This window comes from Leuresthes tenuis, unplaced genomic scaffold (genome assembly GCF_036924035.1).
Source record: "Leuresthes tenuis unplaced genomic scaffold, fLeuTen1.0.hap1 SCAF_2, whole genome shotgun sequence".
Lineage (NCBI taxonomy): Eukaryota > Metazoa > Chordata > Actinopteri > Atheriniformes > Atherinopsidae > Leuresthes > Leuresthes tenuis.
In genome coordinates, this window is record NW_027325356.1 from 10,909,472 (window position 1) to 10,925,941 (window position 16,470).

Genomic DNA, 16,470 nt, shown 5'->3' on the forward strand with positions numbered 1-16,470 from the left:
CTTAGTGTGAAGATGTTGTCTGAAAATTGTCTCCATCCTCCTTTCCCCCGTAAAGGGACCAGCTCACGTCAGCTTTGGTATACTATATGATTATCTGAGATCTTTATTTCATGTGTGAAAACTGATCCTCTTTGAAGCCTCAGTCAGAGGCAGTGCAGTGCTGCGCTACCTCACATCAACACCCTTTATCTTGGCTCCATCTCGGGGCGTCATGTTTTACTGCGACGTGGCGCTTTGAATGGGGCTGCTTAATGTTGCTGGAAGGTGAGGAGTACTCCAGCATTAAGAAGTGGAAGGAAAGCCTGGAGCCAGGTCCAAACTGCTGCTTTATGATAACCTGTGGTCAGGTTTTCCTCCTCTTGCCGCACCACCACCCTTACCACACACTGCAGGATAGGCACTTCTCCAGATTCCAAAAGTTGTGCTGCTCAGTCCTTTGAAATTGCCTCCGGTGTATCTCAGTTTACCCCTTGGTATGAAGGGGGGGTATTTCCTCTCCTGAGAACTTGTGCGAGTAACACTACACCTTTAAGCTAATTTGCAGCTCTAAAACTAATAAGAGGTAGTTTTTTCTTGTTGTTTTACTTCTTAGTTTTCAGCACTAGGTCCCTGCATGCACTGGGGTTTTTGAAAATTCTCATGCTTTACAGCTGTTTTCTCAGTTAATGATTCATAAACTTTAGCTAATGGCTGCTATCCAGGTCAGACAGAATCAATCAAAGTCATTTTATTCGCCAAGTGTGCTAAATTTAAAGGATGAAAAGAACAAATATGCATGGAAGTCCTCAGTGTATTTAAGCAGACCTGCAGCAATGAAACTAATGTATCAGATGTTTTCCATATATGTCAGTATAGTGTTTGTGGTCTTCAGTCTGCCTATGTACAGTTAATAGACATACTGCGGCTCTGAAGAACATGATATACATGAAAGTAATCACCTCTTGCTTTATTTAATGCTCTGTTTTAACCTCTCCAGTTCTGGTTAGCTTTTACGTGAATGCCAGCAACCTCAGCCATCTCCTGTTCGAGAGGCTTTAGGGGAAGCAGACATACTTGCAGAGGCACATTCATCCTTGTCTCTGTCACTCTGTCTGTCTCATTTTGTTAAATAGCTGCTCAAGTCTGTCCCTCCTCTTGTGGGCACTGCCGCTCCAACCGTTGCACTCCTGAAGGTGTTTTCTTGCACTGGGTGGATGGTGGAGCAGGAGGCACCCAGTCGCAGTCCTAATGAGATTTTTCCTGAGTTTTGACGGAGTGCCAGTAGTGCTGCCATGGCTCTGGAGGCCTGCCTCCACTGAGCCCTGGCGCGCGATCAGGGGTAACTGTCGTCAGCCGCATAAATTGTCAGCCTGTGTGGTGGGTCATGGAGGCAGACAGCACAGAGACTAAGAGGCCTTGTGGGACTTTCCCACAGTCACACACAAGTACATATTACTTGCACTTTAATGTACCCTTTTGCTTCAATCATAGACTCTTGGAGAAAAAACTTGGCCCAATGGGTTCATGTCTGCAGCACCAAAGTAAGGATGATGCTTCAGGCAACTTTCTGTCCTAACTCACAGAGTTGGATCTGTGCCAGCACACACTCGTCATCTTTCTCACTTTCTCTTTTGCGCTAGCGGGGGAAACGCAATGAAAACATTACAACATGGAAAGTCAAATGGCAAATGCTCTTTTCAGGCCCTTTTAACTACATTTTATCCTGGGTAGGATTTATGAGCAGAGGGCTATAAACAGGGACATCACACAAAGTATTGGTTAAGGATGCATTTATCCCATGGTGTATATTCATGCTGATTTATGTTTGTGAATCAGTCAGGTCATCTAACATCTACTCACAATTTTGAGAAGGGTGCAGTTTTAACTGCAAACAACCGTGGGTGGTTATTTTGCTTTTCTGGAAGATGAAAATGAAACATGTGTGAAGAGGAGTCTTTAAATCTTCTGAAATATGCATTCTTATACTTACTGTGCATCCGTCACATGCAGTCAGGTGGAAAAGAAAACATGCCCTCTTTCAATGAAAGTTTTATGTATAACACCATGACAAAACGATCATGTAATCCTAACCAGGTCTTGAAATAAGGTTAAAGCAACCTCATGGGGATAATAACACATGATATATTACACATGTAATACTTTGTTTAACAAAAGAAACTAAGGAAATATGCCGAATCAATGTGCGAACAACTAAAGTACAGCCTTTCTGCTTCTTTAGAAACCAAGAGGGTGCATAGCAGCCATGTTGGGATAATTAAATACACCCAAGTGTGACCACCTCTGTAAAAGCAGAAGTTTCGTCAGTTCACTGATCTGCAGCATTCGGGTGTGTAACACCTGTCTCCTTTGCCAAGAATATGGTGTACAAAGTTTCATCTGAACAAAGTCCTCTGGACAAAATCCAAAGTTTGAAACCAAAGTTGAGATGTTGGTTGTAATGCAACTGATCAGCAAACGTCAAGCAAAGCATATCAGCACAAGCATTTCACACTAACTGTCAAGCATCGTGGTGGAGGGTCGGTGATTTGGGTTTGTTTTTGCTGCCACCGGACCTAAGCTCCTTGCAGTCGCTGAGTCCACCATGAACTCCTCTGTATACCAAATTATTCAAGAGTCGAATGTGAGGCCATCTGTCAGGCAGCTAAAGCTTGGCTGAAATTGGGTCATGATCCATAGCTGTAAATCTATAAAAAAAATATCTGAAAAAAATAAAGGGACCTTAAGAGAGCTGTGCATAAACAAATGTCCACAAAACTCAATGAACTGAAGCAATGTTGTAAAGAATAGTGGACCCATGTTCCTCCACAATAATGTGAAGGACTGATAATGTCATAAAGGAAACAATTACTTCAAATTATTGATGCTAAAGGTGGCACATGAGATGTGCTTTGTTTGTTTCTGTATTGGATTTGCCTAGGTTCAATAGATAATGAGATTGTAAAATCTCATATGTTCTTGTTCATCTAAGACAGCATTGAGCTAGTTTTAATACCCGGCATGTAAGTGACAAAGGAGGAGGTGTGTAATTTTGTCAGCTATATTTAGATTTAACATTTAAATCAAAAGTCCTCCTTGAGTATTTCGTACTGAGGCTGAAGTTTTGCAGGTCAAGTGTTTCCTTTTGAATTTCTCAGATACAACTCTTTTTCTTTTGGCAAGTTTGCTATTGTTGAAGGATTGGTGATGAATGAGCTGTCCATGCTTCGGTGTTTTAGAACTGGTATTGTTGTTACAGCGCACAGTACAGAAAAGGGTTTAAGTGGGCTCTATTCTTAAAGAAATAAACCCATCAAAGGCTTTACTTCAGTAAATATTATTACTCTTAAATATGCTCATCTGTCTTGTGCACATCCATATTTATAAAGTGTACCATTGATGAGGTCTGCCAAATAGTTCTTGGAGCCAAAGAAAACAGGCCTTCACCCCGGCGAGCAATGTACATGGGGTGTTGTAATGGCGCCGGCACACTATGTTCTGTGTTGTAGTCTAGTAATAAATCACTCTTTGTGAAAGGAATTTAACAACTTTAAAACACACAGGGGCCACACAATCTCTTGTCCTAAAGGCTCCGGAGAAGCTCGGAATGACCTGGCTGCTATTGAAGGCAAAATGCTTCATGCTTTGGTTACCACAGAGCGTTAAACGTCATGTCTGGAAAATTGTTTTAGCTGGTCCCATTGAGTCAGAAACCTGCTCGTTTGTGCCCTCAATACTGCACCTCCGACCAAAGTGACTCCTCGCTGTAGCTTTTCCAGTGCAGATTGGTTCTCAATACAAAACAACTAGAGGTAATAAAACGACCAAACCCGTGACACTCGGGTTTCAGCAGAGCTAACCTGTTTCATACACCGTGCCTCTTTATATAGCAGTATACCACTACCTACTTTGATAGTTAAAGCTTTGGTCGCAGCACCAGTGTTGGGAGGGTTAGAAGGCGTCCACTCCCTTTACGTGCTCTCTGACCTTTGTATTAGCAAGCATCCCATAATAGCGCATCACTGACTGTAAGGTTGAGAGCTCTTTAGTGATTATGGTTTTATGCACACATAGTTGTTCAGGATTTTTGTGGATATGTAGGATTTGTATGAGGATTCAAAACAACTTTATCAATGAAAGCCGTGAGACTAGAGGTGTGACCCAAAGAAATGGACATATTCACACTGTGTTGACAATTCAGATGGTGTCCTACTAATGTTACTTATTGTCATTGTTTTTTGTTTCAAATAACATCAAAAGTTTAATCTTTTCTTCTGTGAAAGCTGACTGTTTTTTGCTTACTTCATCTTTAATGTGCAGCAAAATAATTTTAGGTTGGAATTTATGTCCTGTGCCAAAGATTTTCAATCTTTTGTTGCCTTTTTCGTTTCCAGTTTGCAAATCTGTGTTCACTTCAATTCAGTGCGGTATATTGAAAATGACTTCACACCTGTTTTAATGTGAGTCATTATGCAGCTTTTTCAACCTTTCAGAAAAAGCCTGATTTCTGTTTTGGAAGCGCTAGGTTTGGTGTGCTGTTTGACTCACGCTCTACGACTGGGCTCAATCAAACCAACATGGAGCTCTCTGTTAGGTGTTTTCAAAGAGAGAAGCCAGTACCTTTTAATATGAGGAGTTCTGTAAATTCTCCCCCAGCAGAAAAAAGGTGAAAAGAAAGTTTAAAGGTGAAGTACAGAAGATTGTTCTTTCAAATTTTTTTTTCCTGCCAGTCTTTTCTGTTGTTAAAACCTTCCTTTTTCTGGAGTTGCACAAAAGAAGGCTTCTTTGTTCTTGTGACCACATAGCTGGTGGCAAAGGAGGAAACTTAGAAGCAGCCTGCTTATTTTTAGAACTCCTGCGGTGTTTGGATGATCTGATCAATTTCTGATCAAGCCAGAAACTAGTGGTTTTATTACAATGTGACATTACTTTCATTAAAAAAAAAAATCATACTTCTGAGGAATAAAATCTACCCCAGTGGTTGTTTATTTCTTATTTATTTTTTTGTTTCCTTGGATATTTGTTTCCGTTTAGTCGGCAGAGACTTTTCATCTGAGAAAGGAATGCGTGTCCGTGTGTATAGATGTGTGTGTGGGAGGGGGGTGCAAAAAGAGAAAAAGCATGAGATACTTTTTTCTTAACAGTGACTGAAGCCAATCCCAAAGTAACCCCATCTTACTAATAATATGGCTCTCATCCATCAACACAGACAACAACCAATTAGCACATTCCTCTTTCCCCTGTTTCTCATGTTCCTGGCTAACCCCTCAATAACTTTCGGACCGTTTATCAACAAAACTGAAACATATTCAAGATGCTGTGTGCACAAATATGCACATTTTTTTTTGTCCACCATGAATCAAAGATAGATTATTGCAGTGATTTTATCTTTGTGAGACTGTGTAGAAGCAGGGGCCAGAGTCAGTGTGAGCGTGGTTTGATTTAAACTGACCAATGGTTGTGATCATTTGAATGGATCAACATGGGGCAGCCAGTGTGCCCACATGCCCAGTGCTACTGAGCCGATGGAACGCGAACAGAAGAAAGGGTGGGTATCTGCACTTTAAAGGCGAATCTTTTCATCAAACAGAAAGAGTCGGTGAATAAGCTGTGACAGCTTCCCCACAGGTTGAGCCTCTCCTGTAAAATTAAATTAGGTTAATCAGGTTTTTGTTAAAGACACTCAAACATCCAAATGTGACGACATTCCCAAACCCATAAAGATCTATTTTACAATAAATCCAAAGAAAGCAATGTTGTTGCATGACTTTCAGTACCTATCAGATAAATCTGTTGGAGGCAGAGGCAAAGTTTATTCCTGAAAACCGTCCTTTTGTTTCTAAAGTTATAGTTACGGAGCAGGTATTACAGAAAAGTCTGAAGATAAGATGTGGCGTTAGAGGAGGAAATCCTAATTAACATAAGGCACACTTTCATATCTTACTTCATCCTATCCTGTCAAAGGTTAGGAAAGCCTGAATAGTCAGTTAAATATCAATTGTCAACTAGCAACCACCACTCCTTTTAAAATTTTCCTCGTGTCCGAAGCATACATTAACCCATATTAAAGAAATAGAGCCAAAGTGCTTGTTACGATTTCTGAGTTGTTTACAAGTTGTTATAGCAGTCTGCTACTTCTCTTTAAAAGCCATCTTTTCACATTTTGTTGGTTGTATGAAAGCCAAAACAGAGCAGTAATAGTGATTAAACTGGAAGGGAAACATTACTTAGTGAAGGTTAGGATAGACTAATTGTTACTCAAAAGTTGTAGCACCTGTAAGTCACTTTGGATAAAAGCGTAAACATAAACATAAAAGTTAGGGGAGTGTATTTAAGATTTTCTGTTTATTTGTTCATTTAAAAGGATCCCCATTAGCTGACGCCAAGACAACAGCTAATCTTCCTGGGGTCCAGACAATAATATTTGATAAAGCACAAAAGGCATTACAATGTCAAGTAAACATATAAATAAAGAGAGAAAGAAAGAATAGAAAAGAAAGAAAAACAGTCATGTCTCACATAACCCAACTACACTCAAATAAGATGATAGAATTAAGGTATTGATATCAAATACATTCTTAATCTTCTTTTAAAACCAGCCTTTCACTTAATTTTTTGGTCCGATCGGAATCTGTGGAATTTGTGGCCAATGACTGCGCAGCTTTTCCCAGTCACCCAGACACACACCAGTTTTGCATGAAGGGTTCATACAGGAAGTCAATGAAATGTTTGTTTAGTCTTAAAATATTAAACAGTAATATTATTTGGAATAAACAACAACCAGACATAAAGTCCCCAGACAGCACCCCCTCATAGCTCATTATGCAGTTAAACCATACTGCAGGAGTAGGAAGAAATCTGCTTTTCCTGTTCCAAACAGCAGTGGCGCTACATTGTATCCCACAGGCTGTGTTTCTGATGCATGTGTTTTAGTGCCTCCGTGTGAGATGTTGCACTCAGTAGACGTGTGTTTCTGTAAAGAAAAAGCGACCGGTGCCCGTTTTTGTTGCCCTGACCACAACTCCCTCATTGAAAATGAGCGCCTCCACCCGGTTGTTGAGTTTCCACTAATGCCGAGCTGAGTTGGAGCTGGAGCTGGTTAAGACCTGCGTCTGCTGCACAGTCACTTGATGTGGGAGTGAATGCCGATTTAACACTTCACATTGATTTCAAAAGCCACAAGTTAGTGGGAGTTATTTTGACCAGTGTAAAAAGGGCTTTAGTTGACTAAATTAGATTCAAACTCTAATAAAAAGCTCCCCTCAGTTAAGATTTGATGAAGCTGCTGTAATGTTTCCTAAGGTTTCCGATACCGCGTGGCAAGAAATGAATCATGATTAATCATGAATTAATCCAACAGGTATTACTGTGCAATAGTGACCCTTTTTCACACCAAAGTGGGGCAAGGTCAGAGAGCCATATTGAATTATGTGTTGACTCACTCATACCACAAACACAACAAGCACAACTTAATCCTGGCTCCCTGCTTTGAGATATCAGTCCATCAGCACAAGTTCTTCAGTTTGCTGTTCTCTCACTGAGGCCACCCACATCGCTGCACTGCGGCCCGCTTTAGACTTAGGAGGGTCAGCTCGGACCATCTGCCCTTCTGCCTCCCTGAATTAGACAAAATTCCCATCTTATAGCTCACACATACACATTTATAAACGCACCAGTGTGATCATCATAAAAATGCATGCTTTGTACACAGCCATCCAAGGACACCATTTATGAAATTAGCTGTCGCGTATCAAAATTAATCATCACCAGTGATAAGTCTGCATATTAATAAGTCTGCTTATTGTTAAGTTCTGTCTTTGCTAGAGATATGTATTGATCGGTCAGTTGAATTATTTGGCTAGTTGTTTGCCTGATTATCATTTACAGATAGATAGCTTTGGCAATTTGTTCCCCAGCGTCGGCTGCAATAAACAAAAAGTGAACGCGGACATATCTGCAGTGCAGTGGGCCTTATCAGTGTGGCTGCTGTAGAATGTTTGGACTTTGATGTACTTTGATTCAGTTTATTATTTTCAAGAACTAAAACAAATCTGCTGAAGCGAAACAATTTTTTGTTGTTATATTGTTGCATTTCATTTGATGCAAAACGAAACTGAGCACGTCATGTGTTCTTTATCAGCCGTCAGCTGCCCCGCTGACGCTGAAAATGTGCATCGGAAAAGCCGTGGCATGTGTGAGAATGTGTTGGACCATATGTGCAAGGATATGTGAATGTTTATGCATTTGTCAGCATGTGAGGGATGCTTTTTCAGCCAAATGAATGTAATGCCACATGGATACCTGAGCCCGAGATTTTCCATAGCAAAGTCTGGGGATCACATGTCCCTCCAATCTCTGTGGTATGCACCAACAGGCAGAGCTGTTGGGAGAGGGGTCCTTGTTGAAAGGGTCCGGGTTGTAGACAGACCCCTCCGCATATAGTCGGACTATCAACCAGCTTTCTCAGGATTCACTGCACGGCTCGCTGCAGTGATTTATATCTTGTTGTTTTTTTATACAGTCTAAAGTCTGACTGCCAGTCTTGAGCTTAGTTTGTTTGAGTCCTGCAATTACCTTCCTCTTAAACTCTCCACCACTGTTTAATCTCTGCACACAAGTTGTCAAACTTTGTTCATATATAGATATAGAAACGCTGTAATTATGAGGCAGGCATGCCACTCTCTGTTGGAAAGCTGTACTGTGGATATGCATTGTGAAAGATGCTTGCTTTTTTGTGACAAAAATACAAAGGCTTCTTCTTTTATATGACTTTAAACAACAAAATGGATCCCGTTCTTTCTTGTCTTCTCTTCGCAGAACTCCATGGCCAATGCCTGTGCTGAGGGGATTGGTGATGAACACTATCGATTAGAAGGTAAGCCTTCTGCTCTTTGTTGTCATGTCGTTCACCAACTCACTTCTCTGATTTTGTTGACTGATACACTGTTTGATTTGAGTGAAAACCTGCAAAAACACTACTTGGAATTACCCTTCAGATACTTGTGTGGCTCTTTGATTCCTCTCCCCTCTGCTCCACACCCGTTCTCTAAGCCTCAGCAATGTGCTGAGGTCCCCTTTTACCTTCTCTCCTGCCTACCACCTCCCTCGTCTCTCATCCACCCCTCCCCGCCGGTGCTCTGCAAAGTGATTCCATCCCTCCATGTTTTTCCCCCGATTTGATGTGATTCTGGATTAAGAGCTCTGGGAGAAGAAACGGTCTCCCTCCCTCTTAAAGACAGTGATGAACGTGAGGTGCAGACAGATGCAGAGAGAGTTGAACGAGACCAGCCCAGAATTTAGAAGCATGGCAATTTTTTTTTTTTTAAACAAAACGATTTTATTTCAGTTCCGCTTCACTTTATAAAAACAGATATAGTAGATGAGAGATCATTTTTCCTATTGATGGAGTTTGAAGTGAATTGTAGGGCTGAATCTAAGTCTGTGCCAAACTTGTCCTCCTCTCAAGACAGATGTTACTAATTAGAGTGTGCTGCTGTGTTCATTCACCATAATTAACAGCCAAAGTGCAAAATGGCTTGCTGGAATGAAAGACGCCATAGTTTATGTGATAATATTTCTGACCTCCTTTACGACGTGAGTCCTCATGCTTCACAATATATAGAGCAGAACGGGGTGTCGAGCTAAATGAAATGTCACTGAGTTGGCATAGTTGGCTCTAAAATTTCTGAAGTTTCTCTTGATGTTTGATGCAGTCGTGTCTTCTCATAGAAAAAGATACTGACATCAAAACTGTCAATTTGTTGTAATAAGGTTCACATACTGAGTCGTTGTGTACCTCCTCCTACTAAGAAGCAGCTGTGCAGGACTTATTACCACCTCTGCGTGAACTTAATGCAGAGGTGGTAATAAGTCAGTGATCCCACAAAGTGGAGTAAGGTAAAAAAAATGAGAGAGAAACCTGAGAAAAGGCACAACAGGACAGCCAGTGCACATGAAAGGCTCTTTCTTCATAGTATAAGGAAGCACATCCAAGGAAAGTTTTGCAGGGATTAGTAAAGAACTTCACTGCAAAAATTGCAAAGGAAGGAAGAGTAGAAAATGATGAAAGAGTCCTGGGGATACTTTGTATGTAGCAGCTCAAAGTACCAGCATTTGTGTGTGAAGCGTATTGATGCACGTGTGTAGCCGGCTTGTTGGAACGAGCTTGGCATGGAGGGCGCCAGCCTCTGCTGCACTCATCTCGCCCCTCGGATCTGATGTGTGGCCAGTCCCCTGGTGGCAGCTTCACTCATAAAGAGCCGGCTTATGTCTGTGATGGGGAGGGGGTCAGAGAGGGAGGAGGGTGATAGCAGATTATTGTTTCTCCTCCTGGAATTTCATTAGCTCCAAGATAAGCATCTCACCACCATATTGAGCTCGCTGCCGAACAGATTTGCCCTCGTGCACAATGTTCCCTTTGAGCACCTCAGATGATCAAACAGCAGGACCCCAAATGCTGCTCCTCTCCAAAAAGTTGGTAAAAGCTCCCTGGGATGATGCCTTTCATTTCTGGCATTTTCTCCTGCCCGGGGATGAGACAGGTCTGCTTTGATCTGCGTTGGATCTGGAGGAAAGAAATTGGGCTGTTGTGTCTGCTCTGTTGGCGAGCAAACAAACAGTGTTTCAGATTTGACTTGGCTTAATTAATTAGTGATTCTGTTTTACAGCTGGTCTGATCCTCTTCCAAAAGGTTTGAGAATGGAACTTCAAAGTGTGGCAGGAGAACAGCGGAGCTGGAGAGGGTGGAGAGAGGGGTGTGGTCTGTGTGGCTTTATACCAGAGGGGATACAAAGAAGTGGTTAAGGAAAGGCTACAAACTTCTATGTTGAAGCAAGAATGTGTCTGGTTTACTGTGACTCATACAAGCTTGTAAAGGTGGTTACACGTACGCCTTCCAGGTCTCAGGTACATTGCATATATCTGTGGCCTCAAGTGTCAAACAAATGCTGGATTTCAAAGCGAGGAAGGATATCCGGTAGCATTAGGGCTGGGCTAAGATCCAACAGTGAAACTAAAACACTGAACTAGACAGTGGCAGTTGGGTTATTTTTGTACAACCATGTATACAGAGTAATCCAAAAATATGCCACCTTTAACTGTGACCTCAGGCATGTTGAGTCAATGCCTTGTAACCATTAAAAAAATAAACAAACAAAAGTTTAAACAAAATTTACCATTTGCAATATCAGTTATTAACCTATTCTCAGTGAAGTGTTTTATTTTAGCTTACACACACACAGGAACGCTGTAAAAATAGACTTTTTTTACAGTTCACACGTTCACTCGAGAACAGGAGAGGAAAGGAAGATTTTCAGTCAGATCTAAAGAGCTGTCACGAACGTGAAACGAATGTGTTTGTTTACTTTATGCGGCTTTTAGTTTTAGGTTGGTTATCAGCCCTCTTTTGGCTACAAATCTTACAAATCCCCTCCTCCAAGTTATTGGCTTCTTCTTTTCCATTTGGCTTTAAATGTGTCCACAGTAATGCTGGGGTGTTTGGCTTTGCTACTAAAGCCATTCCTGTCGGTGGTTTTGGGTTTGAAGAAATATTACGGTCTGACAGCTTCCATCACAAAGACTGCACAGGTACATCTGGCACTCGGTTTACAACGGTGCAATGTGTGTGACACTTGAGTGCTCCCTTTGGACTGCTCTGTAAATCTGTGTGATAATGAACAGTGAGTGTTATTCTGATGGAACGATGAGCTCTGCTGCACTGAGGCCGAGGACTCCGGGGGAGGGGGGCTCTTATAGACCTTTTTGATGTTCACTTGCTGTTTCAGTTCCACCATTTACATCTGAATGCAAATTGCCACATTCTATCATGTTGTAGGCATGTGCAGTCATTCAGTTTCATGTTTGACATCCTCTCCCAGTGCTAATCGAGTCGAAACCTTGAAACTATCTCTGCGTGTGGGGCTGATGTGAGGGCTTCTGCCATGGCTGTCCCAGTTTAAACTTTATTTTATATTTTAAGCATGATATTTGAATTCCAATTCCAGCTGTTACAGGACTTCACTCTCTGGACTGATGCAATAATGAACTTGCTTATCTATGATGAAACATTCACTGCCTTTATGTAGTAATGTACTACTATTATAAGCTACCATGATATGAATATAAGAGGTACAATTTTAGAATAGAAACAGTTAGACATAAAGGGTGAGAAGTTTGGTTGAATTTCTCCCAGCAGCACTTGAAGGTGTAACACATCCTAATTTCAGCTGCCAAACTCGGAAGCATGAGCTTACAAGAAACCCTAGAAGGCGACAACATATCCTCAGGTTATGACTGCATCCAACGTTTCCATCCTCAGGCTCTCTCTTTTATCTTTGTGCGTGTGTGTTCTTGTCTGCGTGTGTGTGTCATTGCAGTGGCTTTACCCCCGGAGAAGACAGACAGCTGCTGTGTGGAGGAAAAGATGCAGGAGAGGGACAGCCAATCTCCCGCAGGGCCACAGAAACAGCTCCAGTTTGAAGTGAGTGTCAACACAGAGCGGGACGTTTATTACTCCCCCCTTTGGATGAAACTGGGGCAATGGCAGGACACCCACATATACACACTCGCATGCATACTGTATGAAACTGAGTTCAGTGCTGTGCTGTTTCAGGAATTGGAGTGTGCTGTGTCTGTAGAGGAGGACAACAGACAGGAGTGGACTTTCACCCTCTACGATTTTGACAACAGCGGCAAAGTTACAAGAGAGGTAATAATCTTCTGCTCAAAGCACTGACATTTGATGAGTAACATTTGAAAGGTGAATGACCACATATGTGAATGAATCATCATTAATTGTCCATCCATTCATTTTCTATACCCGCTTAATCCGTCGGTCGGGTCGTGGGGGGGCTGGAGCCTATCCCAGCGGTCATCGGGCGGGAGGCAGGGTACACCCTGGACAGGTCGCCAGTCCATCACAGGGCCATCATTAATTGTAATAATACAAATTCCACAATATCAAAGAAACTATTTGAACTAATTACAACTTAATTATGCAAAAAAAAAGCACCCCCCCATTGACTTGGCAAAGGTTAGTGACATCCTTCTCACATACTAAGGTATCACATAAAGTGAGGATTGAAGAAGCCTCTCACCTTGCCTCACTCCCAAAGAACCAAATCCAGCTCAGTCTGTGTGCATCCGCTCCTGCGAGGCACCTTGTGGCTGTTGTCTGCCTGGTGCAGATCTGAGAGAACATCCAGAAAAGCCCGTGTTTTTTGAGAGCAACTTGAAACAGCGCAAAGAGACTGGAGCTTTCCTCTGTGGGGTTGGCGGTGCAGTTTTTTGGCATTGCCTGTGGCTCCACTACTTATGAAACGGTGAGCGGCAGCTTGGAGGGGGAAGGGAAAGCTTTTTTCCCCTTCTCACAAATAAAAAAAGAGGGGGGAAACGGAAATGGCACATTCATTTATTTATTTTTTAAACAGTTCATTTATGTTTGAAACCAGCATATGGAACCAGTCCCTACAGACTTTATAATAGTCCTTTTTATGAGTCAGTGTAGAAATGATGTCTTAGGAGTCTTTGTGTGGCTTAAGCTAAATTCCTAGCCCTACTGTGTCAGGGGCTCTTCATGCTGAAGCGGTCTTGCTTCCTAAATTAAAACAAAGATGTTTGAGATGAGGTACATGAGATGATTCTTACAATGTCTTACTAAGAACATTGACTCTAAAGTACCACAAGAGACAACACTATTTTATCTGCAAATGAAGCAGTCTAAATATGGTCGCTTACCTCGTTCTGAAGTGAACGTATTTGAAGTTGTTTTATGCTTTTTGTTGCTTGGAGATCTCTTCTTTTTCCCTGCTTCTAATAATTTGAATTCCAGGCTTTTAGTCTCATGAGAGTACACTCTCAAGTGTACATGCATTTGAAAGTGCGCACAGATATTGCCAAGTATGTCGACTTAATTTTAGCCATTCAAGAGACATTTTAGAATTAAAGTCGGAGCCCGATCGTTTCACTTTCATATTTTCTATTGTGCATGCTTTTAATACAAAATACCTTCACAGATTCACAGTGTGAAGTCATTAGAAAGAACAGAGCTACATGATCTTTATCCTTTTTATATATCAAATATTAAACTGTTTTTAAAAGAATACTTTATGATCTGAAACTCCAAAAGCTCTGATTGAAAGAAGTCATATTTTGCCCCATTTTCACAATTAAAAAACAATTTCCTAAGGTCTTAATAAGATGTCTTTGACATGCTTTGGTAACAGTACCACCAAAAGACACTCCAACAGCTCTTCATTCAACCCTAGTTTGCATCTTTATTCATATTTACTAGTTTTAGGGCATAGGAGGAGACCCAGCTGACTCCTCCTACCCCGCTTCTCTGCAGGGTCTGCCTCTTTTGAAATAGCACTCAGTAACCATTGAAGCACATTATTACCATATGAGTCAGCAAACAGTAAATAGCCTGAAAGCTCACACTAGCACACTCAACAACCTGAGCTCAGACTACCACTCTGCTCCCAGAGTGTGATGTAGAATCCACAATCAAATCTGAAATCCCATTTTTTCAAGCCTAAAACGCCCTCAAACACAGGGTTGTGAGATTTTGTTGTTTTTCTTTGTTGTTTTTTGAGATGGTATATTTGATATGCTTTCAGCACATGCAAAGTGATTGATTGTTTTCCCTAACATGTCCTCTTTAATGCTCTTCTCACCCGCAGGACATCACTAGCCTGCTCCACACTATCTATGAAGTTGTAGACGCCTCTGTCAACCATTCTCCTGGCAGCAGCAAAACTCTGCGGGTGAAGCTCTCCGTGGCTCCTGACTCCAGCCAGCGGTGGAGGAGCTGTACGCAGGGTGCAGCAGGTAAAGCTCGCGTTAGCACAATGGGCGACAGCAGCGTAGAAGACAGGGCATTTTGGGCTTCCCCCTGTGCTGCCTGCTGTCAGCTCACTCAGCGATATGTTTATTGTCATGAAGAAAGGCGGCCGCTTCAGGCCTGTCAGAGCTTTGTTCGGCTTCTCTCCATCTCTTCCACTCAATGGGGTTCATTTTTAATGATGGGGGGGAGTGACAGAGCCAAGAGAAGGCCCCCCTCCCCTGGCGCCTTCAAATACTCTAAAAGAAACCGTAAGAGATGTGCCGAGTCCTTTTGATAACCACAGCCATTTTTCTTTTAGCCGACGTTCTCTTTTTTTTCTCCCCCTCTCTTTGCCCCCCCCCCCTCACACACCCACACTTCCTTAGAGCTGCCGGGAAACTATAGCAACGTTCAGCGTAACTTTTCTTACTGACGACTTGGTAAACAAGTAGTCAGGGAAAAATATCTCATAAAGTATATATTCCTGTGTGTTTGTGTCCTATTGTTTCAGCTATAAATATCTGTAGACATTCAAACAGAGCAAGCTTTGAAAAAAATGTCTTCATGCTAATTTCCAACTGCATCAGATCTCCTTAATAAACTATTTCTGAAGTCTGCGTGTTTTTTATTCTACTCCACGCCTTGTAAGAGGCTGGAAGTTGAAAATAGAATAAATGAAGCACTGTTGTTTTTCCCCCTCTATAGATCTTCAAAGTAAAACCCTAAAACAAAGGTTGCTTTCTTCTGGGCCTTGTGTGACTGATGTCGTGTGTGTGTGTGTGTGTTTGTGTGTTTGTGGCTGCTCTGTATTGCACCCTTTGATAATAGCCTACTGTCTTTCACGCACACGCAGATATGTCCCACCCCCGAGAGAAAAATGACAAGTGCATCGAAGACCCCAAGAGTGCAGAAAAGAAGTCTCGTGCGCTCCTAAGGTAAACTCAGCTCTCCCGTACACTTCAGTCTGCAGTGCTTGTGGGGTATGCACGATTTTTTCCCCAATGTTGCTGATATTAACTTAAAATAACTTAAAAAAGGTAGAATTCACACTTGGATTGTGTGGCTCTCTGCTCTGTAGTTATTTTTGCACAAATTTACCTCTGCTCAAAGAAGGAGTAAACAGTGAAGAGTCAGCGCTTTCCCAGCTGAGGTTCAAACCTGTGATTTTCCAATCACAATCTCACTTCTCGAACGATCCTTCTGCCTCTTCGTGATCACAAGCAACACTTGTTTACTTACTTCATACTGCGACCTAATGAGAGGTGCCGCTTGTGTCCACAGGCGCCACCACAGTGACCACCACACCCAGCCTGGCTGCCAGCGCCACTGTGTGGATGAGAACCTGGAACGCAGGAACCACTACTTGGACCTGGCAGGCATCGAAAACTACACATCCCGCTTCGGGGCCGGTGAGTGGACTGGGGCCAGGCAGGGGTGGGAGGGAGGAAGGCAGACCTCGGCCCTTTGAAGCTGCATCCAGGGCCCCTCGTTACTGCAGCACCTGTTTAGAGCCATTAGGTGGAACTACCAGCCCACTGCGTGCTTCGCCAGTATAAACATCTGGGCTCAGGCAGGCACAATACATCAAGTGTTCAAGGCTAAAGCCCGTCAACAGAACGGGCTGTTGTGAAGGGAAATATTAGGCCTAATAAGCAGCAGCCTTGATCTGCTGG

At 42.3% G+C, this 16,470-nt stretch overlaps 1 protein-coding gene across 1 annotated transcript in view; it reads left to right on the top strand.

Annotated features, from left to right (window-relative positions):
• The window catches only part of nkd1 (NKD inhibitor of WNT signaling pathway 1), a 32,166-nt gene that overhangs the window by 11,286 nt on the left and 4,410 nt on the right, over window positions 1–16,470 (top strand). Inside the window, exons 4-9 of the mRNA XM_072380177.1 lie at window positions 8,794–8,851; window positions 12,351–12,454; window positions 12,587–12,682; window positions 14,655–14,802; window positions 15,651–15,732; window positions 16,079–16,206. Of these exons, the coding sequence (XP_072236278.1) occupies window positions 8,794–8,851; window positions 12,351–12,454; window positions 12,587–12,682; window positions 14,655–14,802; window positions 15,651–15,732; window positions 16,079–16,206 (616 nt within the window). The remainder of the gene's footprint in view (window positions 1–8,793; window positions 8,852–12,350; window positions 12,455–12,586; window positions 12,683–14,654; window positions 14,803–15,650; window positions 15,733–16,078; window positions 16,207–16,470) is intronic.